The 19,875-nt window shown below is 40.1% G+C and overlaps 2 protein-coding genes across 4 annotated transcripts; both read right to left on the reverse strand.

The window, feature by feature from the left end:
- Positions 1-1,342: 1,342 nt before the first annotated feature.
- si:ch211-11k18.4 (uncharacterized) lies at positions 1,343-8,889 on the reverse strand. The gene is made up of 12 exons (XM_053615860.1): positions 8,613-8,889; positions 6,086-6,197; positions 5,903-5,996; positions 5,733-5,787; positions 5,507-5,647; positions 4,875-5,035; positions 4,672-4,770; positions 4,073-4,218; positions 3,793-3,964; positions 3,551-3,663; positions 2,978-3,062; positions 1,343-2,867 (listed from the first exon to the last, which is right to left on the reverse strand). The coding sequence occupies exons 1-12, from the start codon at positions 8,728-8,730 to the stop codon at positions 2,811-2,813; spliced, it is 1,353 nt and encodes a 450-aa protein (XP_053471835.1). The 5' UTR covers positions 8,731-8,889; the 3' UTR covers positions 1,343-2,810.
- Positions 8,890-12,409: 3,520 nt separating this feature from the next.
- ypel3 (yippee-like 3) lies at positions 12,410-18,635 on the reverse strand. 3 transcript variants are annotated; one of them, XM_053615873.1, is made up of 5 exons: positions 18,232-18,635; positions 16,153-16,271; positions 16,014-16,057; positions 15,817-15,925; positions 12,410-13,362 (listed from the first exon to the last, which is right to left on the reverse strand). In XM_053615873.1, the coding sequence occupies exons 2-5, from the start codon at positions 16,267-16,269 to the stop codon at positions 13,273-13,275; spliced, it is 360 nt and encodes a 119-aa protein (XP_053471848.1). In that variant the 5' UTR covers positions 16,270-16,271; positions 18,232-18,635; the 3' UTR covers positions 12,410-13,272. The 3 variants fall into 3 exon arrangements, with proteins under 3 accessions (XP_053471848.1, XP_053471866.1, XP_053471857.1); XM_053615891.1 differs by lacking the exon at positions 18,232-18,635 and adding an exon at positions 17,386-18,225; XM_053615882.1 differs by lacking the exon at positions 18,232-18,635 and having other exon boundaries at positions 16,153-18,225.
- Between the last annotated feature and the right edge of the window lie 1,240 nt (positions 18,636-19,875).

Raw genomic sequence — 19,875 nt, forward strand, 5'->3', positions numbered from 1 at the left:
TAAAATGTTGTGTTACTGGTTTGACTGTGAGTCATTCCTCAATCCTGTTCACGAGAAAGCATCAATTCCATCTGTTTATCTATCTATCTATCTATACGGATATATCTATATCTATGCATATCTACATATACATCTATCTATCTATCTATCTATCTATCTATCTATCTATCTATCTATCTAAATCGATAGATAGATAGATAGACAGACGCTGAGTTGCTTTAAACCTCCAACTGAAGTAGTGACGTGTCGTTCGCCAACGAGTCGGATCTTTGAATCGGCTCTTTTAGGTGAACATTCAAAGCCGAGTCTCACGCGTGAGTCGGCACTCACTCACTCTCTCACTCACTCTCTCACTCACTCTCTCTCTCACTCACTCACTCAGTCACTCATTCTCTCTCACTAACTCACTCAATCACTCTCTCACTTTCTCTCTCTCACTCACTCACTCTCTCTCACTCTCTCTCGCTCACCCACTCACTCTCTCACTCTCACACATTCACTCACTCTCTCAGTTTCAGTTTACATGTGCTTCACTGAGATGACAAATAATTGTACATTTGTATTGCCAAAGCAAGTACAAAGGAAGCACAGTGCAAAAGCAGGAGAAATAGAATGAAAAATAAAACAAAACACTATACTCTGGGTACTTCGGTTTCCTCCCTCAGTCCAAAGACATGCATTGTAGGCTGACTGGCATTTCTAATTTGGCTATGTGATTGTGTGTGTGAGGGTGATTTTGCTCTGAGATGGGCTGGCACCCTGTCCAGGATGTCCCTCACCTTGTGCCCCCATTCCCCTGGGATAGGCTCCAGGTTACCTGTGACCCTGTGTAGGAAAAGCAGTACAGAAAATGGATGGATCTACATAAATTAAGAACAAAATAAAGGTACTGTATACAGAATTTTTTTTTCAAGAAGGATGAGTAAAATTACAGAACAACAGTGAATATACTAATAAAGGTAAGAAAAAGATATAAAACAATAATAATAAAGGAGAGCAATCATAACAATTAGAAGGGTAAGGCAGATCGCTCACTGTCCCTCATATTGTGTCGCTATTAAACAGCAGTCTTCATGTTCTACTAGTAGGAGAGGGAGTTTGGTGTGCGTTTAATTTTGGGGTAGAATTTTTCTCGGATGTCTATGTATTTTGTGCATTCTGTTAGGAAGTGCAGCTGTCTCAACTGTGCTACGGTTGCAATGTAGACAACCTTTCTTCCTTTTGGGAGTCATGTTTTCATGTGTCGGCCTTTTTCTATTGCTAGGTTGTGTCCACGGAGTCTGTACCATGTCAAGGTGGTTCTCTCTTTATTGTTCGCCACTGTATACAGATAGACTGCCATGGTGTACTGTCTTTTTACGGCCAAATAACATTGCATTTTACTCTGCTGTTGTGTTTGGGTTTCCCAATAGGTGACTTATATAACTTGGTCTAATCTGATCTTTGACATTGTTGTTCTTGTCTAAAGCATCAGCATGTTGGGGGTTAGTAGGTGTTGGTGATCCTTCAGGACTAAAGCATCAGACCAGCTGAGAGAGAGGACTGTCTTCCTTGATCGAATCTTTGTATTGCAGGGCTTTGTAACAATATGATTAGGGGTCACTGAGTTTTAGGTGCCCCCCTCTCTCTCTGTCTGTCTGTCTGTCTTTCCCCTTCGTTTGTAAATGTACGAAATGTCATTACTATCTCAGTTTAAAAAAAACCAAATGTTTCCACATAAACCTCTGAACTATTTATTGAATGAATAGAGAGATGTATTTGAATCTCAGGTGTGTAAGAGGCAGCATGACAGGGAGGATCTGCTTAACTGCTGCTTGTTGAAGAGGAGTTCAGTTACCAGGATAATGCAAACAAACATTCTTATAAATAGAGAATACAACTTAGAAAAGTGGCTACAAGTTCAGGAAGAGCACAGAAGTGAAAATCTGACAGGAAATATTAAGGCAGGACATTTCCAATAAGGCAAAAAACTCGATTCAGTCGGACCCTACTGTGACTTTATGCACTACTACTGTATGTACATGGAGCAATTTAGGATTCTACCAACAGCCCCGTAAGAAATTATGAAGAAGCCTGAGATATTTCACCTTTAATGCAAGCCATGAGTTCAAGGAACACACTAAAGAGCCAGTACACTTGATCAGATTGTATATTTTACTTTATTATGAGTGCTACAATAAGAAAACAGTTAAAAAAACGACAAAAGGCACACAAGCACTGTATTCTTGTTTAGTAAAATTGCTGTCCTGACACAGCTTTCGTCCAAGCTTCATTTGGAAGTTGTATTGTAAACGATAAATGATCGTTTCTTTTCATGGTGTTCAAATCACACAGTGAGGTATACGTTTTAAACTTGAAATGAGAATTCAAAAAAAAAAAAAAAAAAAAAAAAAAAAAAAAAAAAAGCACAACGAATGCACGACATAAAGGCAGTGCAAGGCATTTGCTTCAAAAACGGATCATGCAAAGCTGTAAGGTTGTAGTGGAGAACATGTGGCAGGTAACATGTTAATAAGATGGTTAAAAAAAAAAACTGAACAGTGCATGCCTTGGTTTGGACATGATCTAAGTGCGTGCTACAACAGCATCCTTGAAAACCATTGATAAACATTTGATAAATTTACACCCCTCCCCATCAGAGTTGAAAAATGCTGGTGCGTAGCTTCTGGAGGGTGATCCTGAAAAGCTTGAGTCTACACCATCACTGCTCTTCTACAGTACAGGAATGATTTGTGGTTATTGATTTCATTATTACTATTTGTTCACTGCTGTTTCCATTCATCACTCCAGTAGATCTTCAACATAAAACCTTAGTTCATATCCTGATCACCAACACTCTGCCGGAGGTACTCCTCATACAGCTTCTTCTGTGGAGTCACACACAGAGTCTTTAATATACTGCATAGTTATCCCCCTTTGTATATTGTCATTTTAACAAAAAAAACAAAATACATTTTTAAAAACCTTCTCAAACTACCTTTTTTGTTTTCACCACCTCCTGCACATACTCCAGTTTTTCCTGCAACTGCCTCTTTTGTTTTCCGGACAGAGTCGGCCTCGTGCTGTAGGCAGAAAGAAACAGATAAGCGAGATGATGTCAAAGGCACAAAAAAAAAATAAATAAAAAAACCAAACACACAGTACAAAGAGGGCTAAAAATGTTTGTGTTAATTTACGGTAATGATCAAGTGATTTAAATATAAGATGTAAATCATCTGTAAAAAAAAAACATGTATTTTTTTTTTTTAAAAAGAGCCTTAAATTGACTGTCCATGAGTGTGGACACGAAGCATGAAACATTTTTGGAAGGAGTCGTCAGTGTCAGCACTTAGGTAAAGCAATAACCTCTATATACACAAGTTTTCTGGCACGGGAAAGTCTTAAGCATGGAAGATGTCACTTTTTTGCTGTTTATTAGTAACAAGCTGCTTTTTGGGTCCTGTTTTGCCTTAACTCTTGTCAGGGACTAAAAGAAGAACATGGGCTCTTCAAATAGCACTCAAATCGTGAAATCTGTTGAGACAGCCTTAAGGCACACAGACGTACTAACCGAGAAGAGAAGCGGGCGAGGATAAGGAGGATGAAGGAGAGCAGCACAAGGCCACCACAAACATACAACTGGGTTTCCACAGACAGTGAATCAAACGCCTTCACTACCGGAGCCTGAAGAGAGGAGGGGGGGGGGACAACAAAAAAACAAACAAACCAGTAAATAAAGAGGAGCCATACACACTGAAACACTTCACTGTTTCTCTTCAGATGAAAAAAACATGTGCTTATGTACATACTCACCAGATAGAGTGAGAGTGTATCAGTGCCTTCAGAACCCAATGCTAACTCCAGCACTTCTCTGGACAGACTGCCGAGCACCAGAGCGAAGAGCAGCAGTAAGGGTACGCTGAAGCCCAGCAAGCCCAAAAAACAACTCTTACAGCGGGCACGCCTGTTCTCCACACTGCACTGCCTGTGGATTTTAGGGAACCAAAAAAAAACAAACCATGTGTTACATCTTTATCATTTGGGTGTGGGTTCACATTACATCCACAGAACAACCAACTGTTTATTTTAGTACCGGTCGTTGTTGAGCGTATCAGTAACAGCCGTGCAGATGATCTCGCAGTCCTTCTCCAACGTGTTGAGGGTGTTCTGCACCGTCTGGTTTATGGTCTTCTCTATGGTGCGACACACCTCCTCGATCTGATTCACACATCGACTGGGCTGTGGACAAAATCGAGCAAAAACAAAGTTTTTTTTATTATTATGCAGTTAATTATTTGTCATGCTATACGTTCAAACAAACGACAGCTTGAAGCCGTGGGCTGCGTCCGAAACCGTGTATTTACCTACTATATAGCAGGTCAGGACATGGTTTGGGACGCAGCCGTGCTCGTTTGCCGTTAAACAGTTGAGCACTTCCGTGTGTGTGTACCTGTCCTGTAGCAATATGCGGTGAAAACTCACACGGTGTTAATAATGTGATTAAGGTGTGTACATGTCTGTAATACACTTCGATAATGCGACTAAAACAGGAATACTCCACACGTCTCAATTCGATTTGTGTTTACTCCGAGTATGACTTTAGTCGGATTAAGGTCATCAATAATCGCTGTTTACATGCTAGTTTCTTCAAGGTCTCTTTTGAGTAAGAATAAGAGTGCGTGTTAATGGTACCTTGTTGGGATTGGGGATATAGATGGTAGGCATGTCAAAGCCACACTTGTTGAGTCCTGGACGTTTACACAACTCCTGCACAATCTGCATCATCACTCTCTGTTACAAAGCAAATCACAGCCTGCCATTAGGTCTGACAAAGTGCGGAGTCGCAAATGATTCAAGAAAAACAAGGACTAGCACCAACACCACCACCCTCACACCTGTCTGTCTGACTCTGATCCAGCCTCATCAGCTTTGCTGAGGTAAAAGCGGAGCCGATCTCCTTGCCTTTCATTGAGTTGCTCCACGATGTTGAGCGTGCGTTTGCACAGAGCCTGTCCCATCGGGTCGAAGAAGACCAGGATCAAGTCACACACATCACCTGAAGATGGGAAACTTCACTGTAACACATGTAACTAACATTTGGATTAAGAAGTCATAGAAGACGATCAGACAGTCCCAACACTGCTAAGAAGTAAACCGTGGCAAGCAGAGAGGAATAAGATCATTTCGCTACAAAAACTCATCTCTATGTCGATACAGTCCCACCCTCTTGTTTTCTATTGGTTCACAATTCATGAATGAAGTTCACTTTTATAAAGTCAGGGAAGTGGATGTAATCGTGACGAGAAGCAAGTGCACAACTTTCACATCGTTTCAGTGAACTGGTTTTAGCACCATGTGAATTTCATGCACAGTTTGCTGGTGTAGTGAAGAAAGCAGAAAAGCGTTAAAATAGTTTTCAGGTGTCTCCTGCATCGTCGCTGTACAGACTCAAAATTGTAAATGTGAACCATAGATGCTGGCACGTCTGAGACAAGAGTCTAATACGCAGACATCAAATAAATCCTACCTAGCCAAAGGATTGCCTGGTCCACGTCAAAGGGATACTTCATATCCCCGTCCACCAGTCCAGGAGTGTCCACAAAAGTCACCAAACTGAAACGCTTCTGCCGAGAAGTGCAGATCTCGGTGCCAACGTATTCAGACACGCCTTAAAAACACCGAGAGAAGAGAGTCAGAAAACATGCATGGCAAGCACAAGATGTTTATTAAAACAACTGCTTTTGGTTACTCACCTTTAAACTCCTGAAGTGCTTTAAAGTGAGGGTACAGGTGGAGAGTTGCATTTCCCTAAAGTAGAAGAGGTGAAAGGTCAAACCAGAAACAAAACGGAGATCATTCATTTCAGCTACTCGGAAAAACTTCACAAGAATTTCATGATTTCATGCTACAATTGTTTATTTACCGTGAGCGACTCCCTCTTACGCCCGCTAGTAACAAAAGTGAAGCCCTGTGTCTCAATCGCAACTCCTGTCCTTTGGATGTGCTCCTCTATGTACCTTAAACAAAATGTTTGAGAAGAAATGTTTGAAAAGACCTCCTAAACTGCACACAAGTCATTAAAACATGTAAGAATGCACATATATACCAGTTAATGAAGGAGCTTTTTCCAGCCGAGTGGTTTCCCATCAGCACCACAGTGATCTTCTTCCTGGGAGGCAGCAAAGTCACGCCAACAGACTGAGCTATTGCTATTAATCCTACAAACGCAGAAAATAAGATTTCATCAAAGTTATCTCTTTATCAAACCACAGCTGCTCTTAAGACTGCATTTTATTTGCTAAGGAAAGCCCAGCAGGCTGTATGGTTCAATGCTATAAATGATGCCAAGTCACATGCATAAGTTTGCACACCCTCAGGTCAATATTAAGGGTACGGCTCAATCAGCTCCGTAGTTCAGTAGTCAGGGCGCTGATCAGGGAGTTGATCCCAAAATCCTTCCAGTGCACTGGAACCTTCACTCCCAAAACAAATATCCCTCAATGCACTGCAAAAACCAGGGAGCATCGATGCTCACCATGCTCCCTTACTGGAAACGACGTCATATTTTCTGAAGCCTCTGAGCTCGAAACAAATGGCAGATGAACTCTCAAGGAACTTCATCTACAAATGTAAGTAGCTCATTATTGTAGCTCTCAAATGCTTTTTAAATCACTACATTTTTAAAATCCACTACAATCCTGCCTGAAGTACCATGACAGAAACACACATGATTAAGCTAACAAATTTCTATGAGAGATGTATGCATTATCTCCGGGTACTCCGGTTTCCTCCCCCAGTCCAAAGACATGCATGGTAGGCTGACTGGCGTGTCTAAAGTGTCCGTAGTGTATGAATGGGTGTGTGAGTGTGTATGTGATTGTGCCCTGTGATGGACTGGCACTCCGCCTTGTTCCCGATGCTCCCTGGGATTGGCTCCAGGTTCCCCCGTGACCCTGAAGAAGGAGTAAGCGGTAGAAGATGGATGGATGGATGCATTATATATATATATATATATATATATATATATATATATATATATATATATATATATATATATATATATATATATATATATATGTGTGTGTGTGTGTGTGTGTGTTTCAGAAAAATATCGGTCCTGCTTGTTGTTGATAAATGCCTGCGGTGACGTTTTACAATACGAGTATGTTGTCGTGTTGCCAGAGTCATCAGTGTCCCAATGCATAGTGAGCGCCATGGTCCTTACCAGCGCCCCAACTCGTGTACACCAAATATACTGATTCACAAACTAGGGAGCAAGGAAGCTGATTGAGATGCACCTTAAGACAAAAATATTATTTGACTCACAATGGATCCTGAGCTTGAATTACTGACTGTAACTGTCCAAGTGGCTTTCCTCCAGTTTCTCAGGCTTCCTCCCACCTCTCAAAAACATACCGGTAGGTGGGTTGGCTACACTAAATTACCCCATGGGGTGTGTGGGTGTGTGTGTGTGTGTGTGTGTGTGTGTGTGTGTGGTCCCAGTCAGGGTGTACTCCCACAACCCTGATCAGGATAAAACACTTATGGATGTATGGACAGACTTCCACAGGAAGGACGGTCAAGCAAACATACAAAAGCACCGACAAAAAGGTAGCAAGGCTGGAAGTAAGTATTGAAGGACAGCTGGATGAATGGATGACATGAATGAATGAATGAAGACATTTTGGGTGTTTAGTTTTACAGGTGCTCCTTCCCTGAGGCAGTCAGATTACTCAACACCAACGCTCACCTGGGCTAGTCAAACACCTAACCTAGTATGACTCAGTACCACTGCACACCTCCACTGTTGTGTATTTGCACTTTATGTAGTCTTGTGTACGGCTCCGGGTTCCACCGTGGTCCAGAAGAAACGACGTTTTGTTCTGACGTATACAAGTTATGAAGAGGAATGACAAAATAAAAGACCCACTTGACTTTCCATGACTAAGTAGCGATGCTCTTGTGTCAGACCCACACTTGTTCTGGATGTTCAGAGGGGTTTGGGAGGGTATTAATATTAAATATGAATAGGGGTAAATGTCGATCTAATGCAAATGAAATTATTTCAGAATGAACTGTTTAAAAAAAAAAAAAAAAAAAAAAAAACCTGGGAAAGGTAGTTAAAATCATGATGAATTTCTTCCATGTGTTTCAATTTCTATCTTAGGTGTCCCAAGGTCATTAATTTCTATCTTAGGTGTCCCAAGGTATTAATAAAACTGCAAGTCGGATAGTTTTTCTATTATTTAAAAACTCAAAGCTAGACAAGTAGTCAAGATGAAAGTTTTAAAATACAATAGTGCTACCAAAAGGTTTTGTGTTTGTTTGTTTTGCGTCCTTTGACTCTCTAGCAAACTAGCAGAGAGTTTAAGAGAAACAAACAAAATCAACGAGTACTACAGACAACATTAATACACGTTAACATAACGAATAAAAAAAGAAAATTCAGAATTAAATCCGATAAATTTCAATGAGTTCAAACTCGCCTTAGCAACAGAAGTTCTCACAGCGCGAGCCGGCTAAATGCTATTAGCTTAGAGTCACCGCATTGAAGATAAGAGTGCAAATCAAACAGAAGACTGGAGTTATAACAGCCTGCAGTCGTGATTTATTATTAAAATTATTATCATTACCGCTGTCTGTGTCGGTGTAGAGTTGATGGCAGTCCTTCAGGATGCGCTCATCACACGGCACGCTGCCCGACACCGAGTCCGCGTTCGCCGCGTTCCTGCTCTTCATTTTCCCCGACATTTTCTGACGCAGCTACAAAGAGATAGACGGTAAAACGTCAAGAAGAACAACGGACAAGAACCAGTTTCTTTTTTTTTTTTTTTTTTTTTAACCAGCAAACCGGAGGAGGACGAAGCAGTTAAGGGCTGAACTGAATTTAAATCGGCCCGGTATGCTGAACAACGCCGGCCACGTCAACCGACGGTCGTAAAGTCGTCTGGGATTTGTAGTTGTGTTCAGATTTGGTTTGCGACAGGTCCTGTAATTACGGTAAATTCTGAAATGCGCGTATATACCGGGTTATACGGTAACCACCTGGGGCTTGGGGAAAATAAAAGCTACCGTTTGTCTGTTTCTGTTAAAGATGGGGTGTCGGACATACTGCACAGGTCCCGATAAAAGAGCACAAATTTAATTTAGAACCTGTGTTTTAGTATTAAAAACGTTTTGGGGTTTGTTTGGACCGTAACGGAATTAAAGGGTCCATAAAAGAGCTAGTCTCTGTTATGCCACTAGGGGGCAAAATAGAGCAATAAACTCAGGGCAGTAAACACGGTTACTGGCTACAGGCATGTGGTAATGATATGAACAGCAATTCTTCATTATCAAGATAAAAACTGATTGTGAAGCCATGTCTCCTTCCAAAATATCTAATTTAGGGGTTTCCCAGCAACGTGGTGAATACTTATTGCAATCATAATAAGTACTGTTTTCATTGTAAATAATTTCACAAACTATATTAGTATATATAGTATATTCACTTTTCCAACATTTTATGTCACAGCCTTATTCCAAAATGGATTAAATTCATTATTTTCCTCAAAATTCTACAAACAATACCCCATAATGACAACATGAAAGAAGTTTGTTTGAAATCTTTGCAAATTTATTAAAAATAAAAAACAAAAAAGCACGTTTACATAAGTATTCACAGCCTTTGCTCAATACTTTGTTGAAGCACCTTTGGCACCAATTACAGCCTCAAGTCTTTTTGAGAATGATGCTAAGTTTGGCACACCTATTTTTGGGCAGTTTCTCCCATTCTTCTTTGCAGGACCTCTCAAGCTCCATCAGGTTGGATGGGGAGCGTGGGTGCACAGCCATTTTCAGATCTCTCCAGAGATGTTCAATGGGGTTCAAGTCTGGGCTCTGACTGGGCCACTCAAAGACATTCACAGAGTTGTCCTGTAGCCACTCCTTTGTTATCTTGACTGTGTGCTTAGGGTCGTTGTCCTGTTGGAAGATGAACCTTCACCCCAGTCTGAGATCCTGACTAGTCTCCCAGTTCCTGCTGCTGAAAAACATCCCCACAGCATGATGCTTCCACCACCATGCTTCACCATAGGGATGGTATTGGCCAGGTGCTGAGTGGTGACTGGTTTCCTCCAGACATGACACTTGCCATTCAGGCCAAAGAGTTCAATCTTTGTTTCATCATGGTCTGAGAGTCCTTCAGGTGCCTTTTGGCAAACTCCAGGCAGGCTGTCATGTGCCTTTTACTGAGGAGTGGCTTCCGTCTGGCCACTCTACCATATAGGCCTGATTGGTGGAGTTCTGCAGAGATGGTTGTTCTTCTGGAAGGTTCTCCTCTCTCCACAGAGACACACTGGAGTTCTGTCAGAGTGACCATCGGGTTTTTGGTCACCTCCCCGACTAAGGCCCTTCTCCCGCAATCGCTCAGTTTGGCCGGGCAGCCAGCTCTAGGAAGAGTCCTGCTGGTTCCAGACTTCTTCCATTTACGGATGATGGAGGCCACTGTGCTCATTGGGACCTTCAATGCTGCAGAAATGTTTCTGTACCCTTCCCCAGATCTGTGCCTTGATACAATCCTGTTTCAGCGGTCTCTAGACAATTCCTTGGACTTCATGGCTTGGTTTGTGCTCCGACATGCATTGTTAACTGTGGGACCTTATATAGACAGGTGTGTACCTTTCCAAAACATGTCCAATCAACTGAATTTACCACAGGTGGACTCCAATCAAGTTGTAGAAACATCTCAAGGATGATCAGTGGAAACAGGATGCACTCAATTGAGCACAATTTTGAGTTTCATGGCAAAGGCTGTGAATACTTATGTACATGTGCTTTTTTTGTTTTTTATTTTTAATAAATTTGCAAAGATTTCAAACAAACTTCTTTCACATTGTCATTATGAGGTATTGTTTGTAGAATTTTGAGGAAAATAATGAATTTAATCCATTTTGGAATAAGGCTGTAACATAACAAAATGTGGGAAAAGTGAAGCGCTGTGAATACTTTCCGGATGCACTGTACATGGGCCTTCCCCCAAAACTGTTGCCACAAAGATGGACAAATGTGACTGTATAGAGCAGGGGTGTCCAATCTTATCCACAAAGGGAAAACCTGCACCCACACCACCCCTTGCTAGATAAGATTGGACAACACTGGTATAGAATGTCTGTGTATGCTGTAGCATTACAATTTCCCTTCACTGGAACTAAGAGGCCCAAACCTGTTCCAGCATGGCAATGCCAGTGTACACAAAGCAAGATCCATGAAGACATGGCTTGTAAAGCTTGGAGTTGAAGAACTCGAATGGCCTTCACAGAGCCCTGACCTCAACCCCACTGAATACTCTGGGATGAACTGGAACACCAGCTATGCCTCAGGCCTCCTCACACATCATCAGCGTCAGACCTCACTAATGCTCTTGTGGCTGAATGAACACAAATCCCCACAACCATGCTCCAGAATCTAGTGGAAATCTTTCCCAGAAGAATGAAGGTTATTATAACAGCAAAGGGGGAAAATTAAATTAATATTAATTCCATGCATTTGGAATAGCTTGTTCAACAAGCACATATGGGTGTCATGGTCAGGTGTCCACTTACTTTTGGCCATATAGTGTATCATTCGGATAAATTGCAATTTATGAACACCGTTAAGATGGGTTGTTATGTTATTGGTCACTAAACCGATTTTATTTGTTAGGCCATCTTGACAGTGGACTAGTGTAATGTGGCCCATCACCTAACAGCCTGCAAAAAAGGCTTCCGCAAATATTGATCACAATTTGTTGGCTCGCATACAGAAAACGTTTTCATGAAGTTTCGCTTTGAGCACAGGCTTCCATAAACCAAAATACTACACAATTTGAAACCAAAACTGAATCGATCAGTTGATCCTCCGAAACGGATTCCAAAGAATCAGTAAATTGAGTCGATCCATAATGTGACTCATTTATAGCAAACATTGACATATTTAACAAGTAATGCTTATGGAATCAAAAACTTGTGCATGCACCAAATGTGTGGATTTAAACACATTTATGTGGTTGTTAAACTGAGAAAATTTTGGAAAAACACAGGTTGCGACACAGGTTGGCTTCAAGCACAAGTTGATTTGGATAAAAACAATTGCCAAATTTCTTGTACTCATTCACTTTCAGTAACCATTTTATCCTGGTCAAGGTCATGGTGGATCCAGAGCCTATCCCAGGAACACTGGCCATAACACAGGAATATACCCTGAGTCACAAGTCCATTTCAGTGTACCGCGTGCACACAAGCACACACACACACTCGGGCGATTTAACTTGGCCAATCCACCTACCAGCATGTATGTGGGAAGAAACTGGAGAACCCATGGGGAAACGCACTTGGACAACCACTGCCACCCAAATTATATATACACAACTTTTTAAAATAAATAAAGTTTCATAACACATTAACACCACATGTAAGTAACAATCCTTTTTTATTTATATATTCTGTATTTACATACACTAAAGTAAACATTCATTCATCACAATTTAACAACACAAATTGATAAAACAAACCTAAATGATTTTGCATTTACAGACATTTGTACACTGACTAACTTTTTAAGATTCTAACATGATCAAATGACTGCCTTTATTTATAGTTCCTTAAGCAAAAAGTCACAATTACATTCTAAATTAAGCTGTAACTGATCTGTCTCAGGAAATAATGTACACCATCTGGCCTACATGATACAAGCCATTAACATTCCCAGGATTCCTTTATACCTTGAAACATTTAAAAGAAAAACGACAACATTTGAAACACTTTCACTAGCTCAAACACATGCACACATGCACGCACACAAACAAACATATTGCACATCGCCTTCAGTCTCTCAATGCATTTCACACTGAAATAAAAATGATACCTCAAGTGGTAGATACCACACAATTATGCAGAGTAAAACATTTCTCCAAAACAATCATTTGCTACCTCGTGCTTTTAAACCTGAACCTAAAAATGGAAAACAAAAAAAAGTCACTGGATCTTTCAATAAAGGTAAAGTTTGCCCAGCCTACACTTAATGGACTGGGTTTCAAAAGCTGTTTATTTAATGTCCAGCAAAGTTTTGGAGATTAATTTAAGCTCCTACTTTTTTTTTTTTGTACAACTCTCAGATACACAAGAGCGTAACGCATGATTTTTCTGATTTTCAACCACATTTAAATGTAAAACTGATGAACTGGGTTATCAAGGATGAAAAAAAGTGCTCAATAGTAATGCAAAAACGTGTATAAAAAAAAAAAGCGCATCATGCTTATGTTAGGCGCCGAGAGCTTCAGTCCCAGCCGTTGTCCTTAATCATGTGGGAAAGTTCAATAATGTACTTTCCCTCCTTATACTTCTGACTCAACTCAAACGCCTGCTCCTGTGGAGAGACAGAAAGAATCAAGTCTGAGGTAAAGCTCTTCACATGGTTAAAAGCAGCGAGCAGCTCACACAATGACTACATTTACATGGACAGCAATAATCTAATTATTGACCTTATTCTGAATAAAACAATATTCTGATTAAGGTGTTTACATGAGTCGCTTTTAGAATATTCCTTTCATGTTCCCGTTTTACGTTATAGAACATAGATCGATTAACAGCAGACGTCATTATGTACCCATGCCATGCCGTCCGACATTCCCTCCAGAATTTTGTTCTCTTTTTACGAACGCTTCAAGTGCAGTTAATCATTTGTCATGCTATATGTGTTAATAGATGACTGCTTGAAGCCGTGGGCTGCATCCCAAACCGCGTACTTACCTACTATATAATATCTGAAATACATGCATCTCGCCTACTATATAGCAGGTAAGTACACCGTTTCAGACACAGCAGTGTTCTCTTGTTTGCCGTCAAACAGTTGAGCACTGCCATGTGTGATCGTGTCCTGTCGCAAAATGTGGTGAAAACTCCCACACGATGTTAATAGTGTGATTAAGGTGTGTATATGTCTGTAATGCAAAAAATTTACTTCGAGTATGACTTTAGTTGGATTAAGGTCATCAATAATCACTGTTTACATGGTAGTTTCTTAATCTGAATATTGTCATAATCGGGTTAATATTGGATTACTGTTGTCCATGTAAACATACTGAATGTCAGATCAAGACAATAAGTTTTTACATGTAGACAAACGGATAACTGGAGGAAAATCTGTCAGTCATCTGAATTATTTTAGTAATGCTGTATAATTTAAATATTTAAATGCTTGTTCCTGTAGCAAGGTGGAAGCGTTGCTACTTCCTAAAACCAAGCAGCTTGTAGGTGGTATTTTATCCAACTGATAGCCGGACCATGCAATATTACTTTCTAAATTTCACAAGATTTGATATTTAGCCTTTCATATTATCTATATTTCTAGTAAAATTTACAATACGCACAATAACACGTTTTCTCATGTTACAATAGACATCTAAATCCATCATCATTTGGATGACACAACTAACGTTAGGTTAATGGCTGCTAACAATTTGCTTTAATGGTAAATATTTGGGAGTTGGAATTCTTGCACATTGCATGCAATACTGTGCTTCTTTGATCGGTCTCCATTTATATCCAAACACACACACACACACTGCCTCTTTTCCTTCATGCACTGCACAGATGTAGAATAACTCGATTTGTGGGCTAAAGTTTATTAAGCTTTCCTGAAATCCAATAAAGATATTGCAGTATGTTGTTTAGAGGAACACTGGTGACTGCCAAAATCAGATATGTAAGGAATAAGATGCTTGGGGCATGCTGTAATAAGAAAAACCAACAAAATCCCAAAAACGTTTCCCCAATAGCAGCACATCCCAAAATGTTTAATTCCTTGTATAACCACTTCCTAACGAATACTAGTTTGAATGTATTAATGATTGAACTATTTATAGTTACATTCACCAGCTCTAATTTAATAGGACAAAAAAATAAATAAATAAATAATAAAAAAAAAAAATCTGCAAAGCCCTGAAGACTCTCCTATGGTGTAAAACGTACTATTACAAAGAGCAGACACTGGAACCTGTTTCTTTGTTAAATAAGAGTTACATTTGTATTACTTTTATATTTTGTGGTGTGTCCACCATACTTCATGTGCATTTATATAAACCTGCAATTTGCCTTACATCCAGAACCACAGGGTGTCTCAAAAGTCTCCATACATAGGGGAAATTAACACTTTTAAGCAAAATGACTCCCAATGTTTCATACTTAGTTTATATTATACTTTTTTTTTGCCCCCCTCCAGATAGACTTTAAGCTGGATCAGGAAGCTGTCGTAAGGTTGGGATGGACTTTAACAGGAAACATGGCAAGCACATCACACACACAAAACATTGTAGTTCTAACAAAAGTTAACAAATTCAAACAGACTGGAAGTGTTGTGAACCAGTTGAGAACTGGATGTCCACCAACATCCACTGACGAGGGCACAACTGACGTGGTGCTGTCAAACTGAGGCCCTGTTTACACTAGTGCATTTTTGTTTTAAAACTGCGTTCTAAAATGAAAACAATCCTGGTCCACACTGCCATTTCTGCTGTGTTTCAGAAATGATCCGAGTCCACACTTCACGACCGAAAACGCATGTCACATGACCATTCATGCACACTGGGTATGCGCATACAAGTGTAAACAGGAAGTTGGTTGCTAGTCCAAACCAGCGTTCCATGTAGGGCTTACACCGCTTGAAATGAGATTTGATGCCGATTACTCTAATCATAGCTTGCTTCTTGCACATGTGGGCAGCTGCAGTATTATAAAATACAGAATTTAACTGCACAATGGCTGCGAAGAACGACAACAAAGCCAGCAAAGCTTGCGGTAGAGTATGTAAGGATGTGCTTACATATTTCCAGCCCAAAGTGGTGTGACAATTCTCGCAGTAAATATCAGCCACAGCATGAAGTCCAGTCAGCAGCAGCCTCTCCTCAGCCGGTCCACAGCCCACGTTCACCCTGAAATCGTCAAGCACCAAAACAATATGACAAAAAGATACATGCCAATACTAGATTCACTACTTTATGAACGGGTCCAGATACTCACACTGAGTTGAACAGATAGGCACGCCCCTGGCTGCCTTGGAAAGACTGAAAATGAAGAGGTTTCTCAGGCTTGTGCTCACAAATGAGGTGAATTTCTATATGATGATAATCACAACCTTTAAATCTTTACATCAGCTCACCTTTGAGATGAGCTCATCGTGGTTGGCTAGGTGAGCGCGGCAGTGGACACAGCTGTAACGGCGGTGACAGGAATCGAGGTACGCCTGGAAAGTTTTGGCTTTAGTCTCTTTCACCATGGCTGAAGAGAAAAGGGAAAGAAAAAAAAGAAAGAAAAGAAAAACAGTCAACAGATCGAATTCCAGAAGGACGAGAGACCCATCCAGACCGGCAGAGCAACATTTACATGAAATGCAAAGGTTCTCAAAGCATGGTCACAGTGGTGGACAACACAGTACTGAGTTCTTATAGGAATTAACTATGAAAGTATTACTGGAGCAATCGAGCTCCTGTGACCTGGAATTTGTAGTTGTAGAAAATAGTCTCAGTAAATTTGAAGTCACACAGAAAAATGTTTCAAGTTACAAACTTGAAGGTTTTTTTTTTCTCCTCTCCCCCAAACAGTTAAACCTTCTCAGATTCTTCACTGCAGGTGCACAATTCCTACTCTATGAAATCACACATGGGGACCCCCCCCCCAAAAACCCTCAAACATTCACTTTTTTTTTTTTTTTAGCTATGGTGAACATGGTGCAAAATATATTCACACGCCCGAATGGGAAAAAACGTGAAGTCATGGCCAAACTATGCACATCCACAAGTCAGTATGTGAATTCATGCAATGGAGAGTTGCACACCTGTAGAATATTTTCCTCACAAATAATTTCTCTGATTGGCAAATGTGCAAAATTTGTCCACGACTTCACATTTTTTGATACAGGTGTGTGAATGTGTTTTGCACCATATTCACTGCAGCAAAGTGTAACAAAAATGAGAGTTTCTTCATTTGCGATTTGTAGAATAGGATTTGCAGCTGCAATGAAGAATTTGAGAAGGTGCGACTGTTGCGTTGCGTTTGTGGGGGGGAAAGGAAAAAAAAAATTTTAAAAAAAAGGGAGTCCGGCCTTAAAAAACCTTAAACTGACTTTGCCGATAATCTTTGCAGGCGTTAAGGAAAAGCAAGTTGTCTTTTTAAAAAAATAAATAACGTAAAATCAACAGCATCCGTTCAGTACCATTTAATGTGTGATTACTGAAAACAAACAAAATCATACCAACTATCTCAGAAAAGTGTCTTGCATATAATCATTTATCACGATATCCATATTACCACCGATATATCGCCCAGCCCTACAGTTTTCCACAACGCCAGATTCCACGGTCACAAATGCTCAGTTGGTTTGCTCCAAAAATACCTTCATATCAGATCTTCATAGTTAACCTGCTTGACTGGTCTCTTGAACTAAATAAACTAAACCTAAATTTAAAAAAAAAAACAAAAACAAAAAAACCATGCAGCCTGTAAATAATAGCAGCTTGGACCGAATGTTTTTAATGGTTCTAATGAATACACAGAATATTATTGTATACATTTAAACAAAGAGGAGTCTGACATGTAAATAGTTGGGCAGATTAATGTTGAGAAAAGTTGAGTCTGTAGAACGGTACAAAAAAACAAGTGAAAAATGAACTGGTTTATAGTCTAGAAAACGTTAAACGTGTAACCACTGAAACCTGCTTTGTGTATGTTATCAGCAGCGTGTCGAAATAATTCGAGCTACTTCCGGGTTTAATAATCCAACAGGACACACAAACCCTATATCCGCCTGACCTACTTGGCCTGGTGTAGCCTTCCTTCACTGTAGCTGTGCTAAGCAATATAGGATGTCAGTGCCATGCAGAAATAAAGAGAATTCGGTATTAATATTACATTTTTTATTAAATAGAACATGCTGCAAAACTGCGCAACGTCGCGGGCCTCAAAAACACACAAGACAGACTGCAATGCAAACAGGATAGAACAACAACAAGAACAAGAACAACAACAACAACAACAACAACAACAACTTCTACTACTACTACCACCGACTAGCATGACGGACATTTATATCACATTAATACATATCTGAATAGTTGTGCATTGCAAACGCACGCATCTTGAAATAAGCTATAAATAAACAAACAAACAAACAAACAAACAAACAAACCGTCCACGAGGCAGCTAACGACAGCTAGCTAGCTAAACATCAAAACAGACTCACCTAAATAGGAATAATTTGCGATGGTTGAGGTATAATTCGTATAATTACATATAAAAATTTAATTAAAAAAACCCCAGCCAGGTGAAAGACATCAGAAGTTGACGTTGTTATGAAAATCCGAACGTCACTCGGTTTTTCCCAAAAACAAGTAAACAAACGTGCGCCACTACTACTGCACTCTCTTCTCCTCTCCTCTCTTCTCTTCTTCACTGTCCGCCTTCAGACCTCTCCAAAACGCTGAGTCTGGACTGAAAATAAAATTTTAAAGAACCCAATAACGGATAATGCACAACAAAATGTTAACACAGGTTCCCCAGCAGGTACGCAACCAAAATATTTGCTGTTGACGTTTGTTTACCGCGTCGCCTTAAATAATTTCACCACTCACGTGGGGTAAAAGTGACCCACCGTTGACCAATCACGATTCAGAAAGCGAATTCTAGGGAACCGGATCAGCCAATCACATGCGGCTTTGCGTGTTCTAACAAGTTCTCGTTTCAAATTTTGTAATAAACACGTTCTGCCAGCCGGGGCTGTGCTGGTATAGGAAGATAATCACCACACAGGATTAATAATAATTACCACACTGATGTGGATTATTTTCTCATAACGTGTCACGATTGCTGTTTTTAATATTCATGATTGACGTTTTTTTTTTTAACCTTTTAAGGTTACATTTAATGTTGTGGAGTTGTACAAGTCATTATAGCAGCTACACTATATTGCCAAAAGCATGTGGATACCTGACCATCCCTTTCCAGATTTTGTCTGCCTTTTGCTGTTATAATAAGCCCCGCTCTTCTGGGAAAGCTTTCCTAGATTTTGGAGCTTGACTGTAGGGATTTGTGTTCATTCACCCACAGGAGCATTAGAGAGGCCAGGTGATGTTGGGCAATGATGTTGAGACCTGGGGTGCAGTCGGTGTTCCAGTTCATCCAACACAGAGGTATTCATTGGGGTTGAAGTCAGGGCTCTGTGTAGGCCACTCGAGTTCTTCTGCACCAACCTTGGCAAACCATGAACCTCGCTTTGTGCACAGGGGCATTGTCATGCTGGAGCAGGTTTGGACCCCTTAGTTCCAGAGAAGGGAAATTGTAATGCTAAAGCTTACAAATGCATTTTATACAATTGTGTGCTTCCAACTTTGTGGCAACCGTTTAGAGACGGAACACATATGGGTGTGACGTTCAGGTGTCCACAAACTTTTGGCCACATTCGTTCATTCAACTCTCTTTCTTGAAAAAAATTAGCTTGTTATGTTACAGAGAAACAGAAGAGCACAAAGTCCTCTGTTTCCTGTAATGATAAATGTACTAACTGTTACAAAACCCTGACACTGGAGACTCCTTCCATAAATTTTAAATAAACATTCCCTTACAGAAAACGTCACCATATGAACAGTTATACATTTTCTTATTCCGTATATTATTCAGCGTAAATTATGTAGATCATCTGCTACACAATTATCTGTGAATGAATCATTACTATAGAATAACATCATCAATAATATCAACAATAACAATCATTATTATAGAATAACATATTAGACAGAGTGTGTTAATGTAAACTTGTTTTTAGAATTCCAGCCAGAGCTACAGTTAGAGCTGCTGTTATAGAAAATTACTGAACAGCTCCAGATTCAAG

This window comes from Ictalurus furcatus, chromosome 2 (genome assembly GCF_023375685.1).
Source record: "Ictalurus furcatus strain D&B chromosome 2, Billie_1.0, whole genome shotgun sequence".
Lineage (NCBI taxonomy): Eukaryota > Metazoa > Chordata > Actinopteri > Siluriformes > Ictaluridae > Ictalurus > Ictalurus furcatus.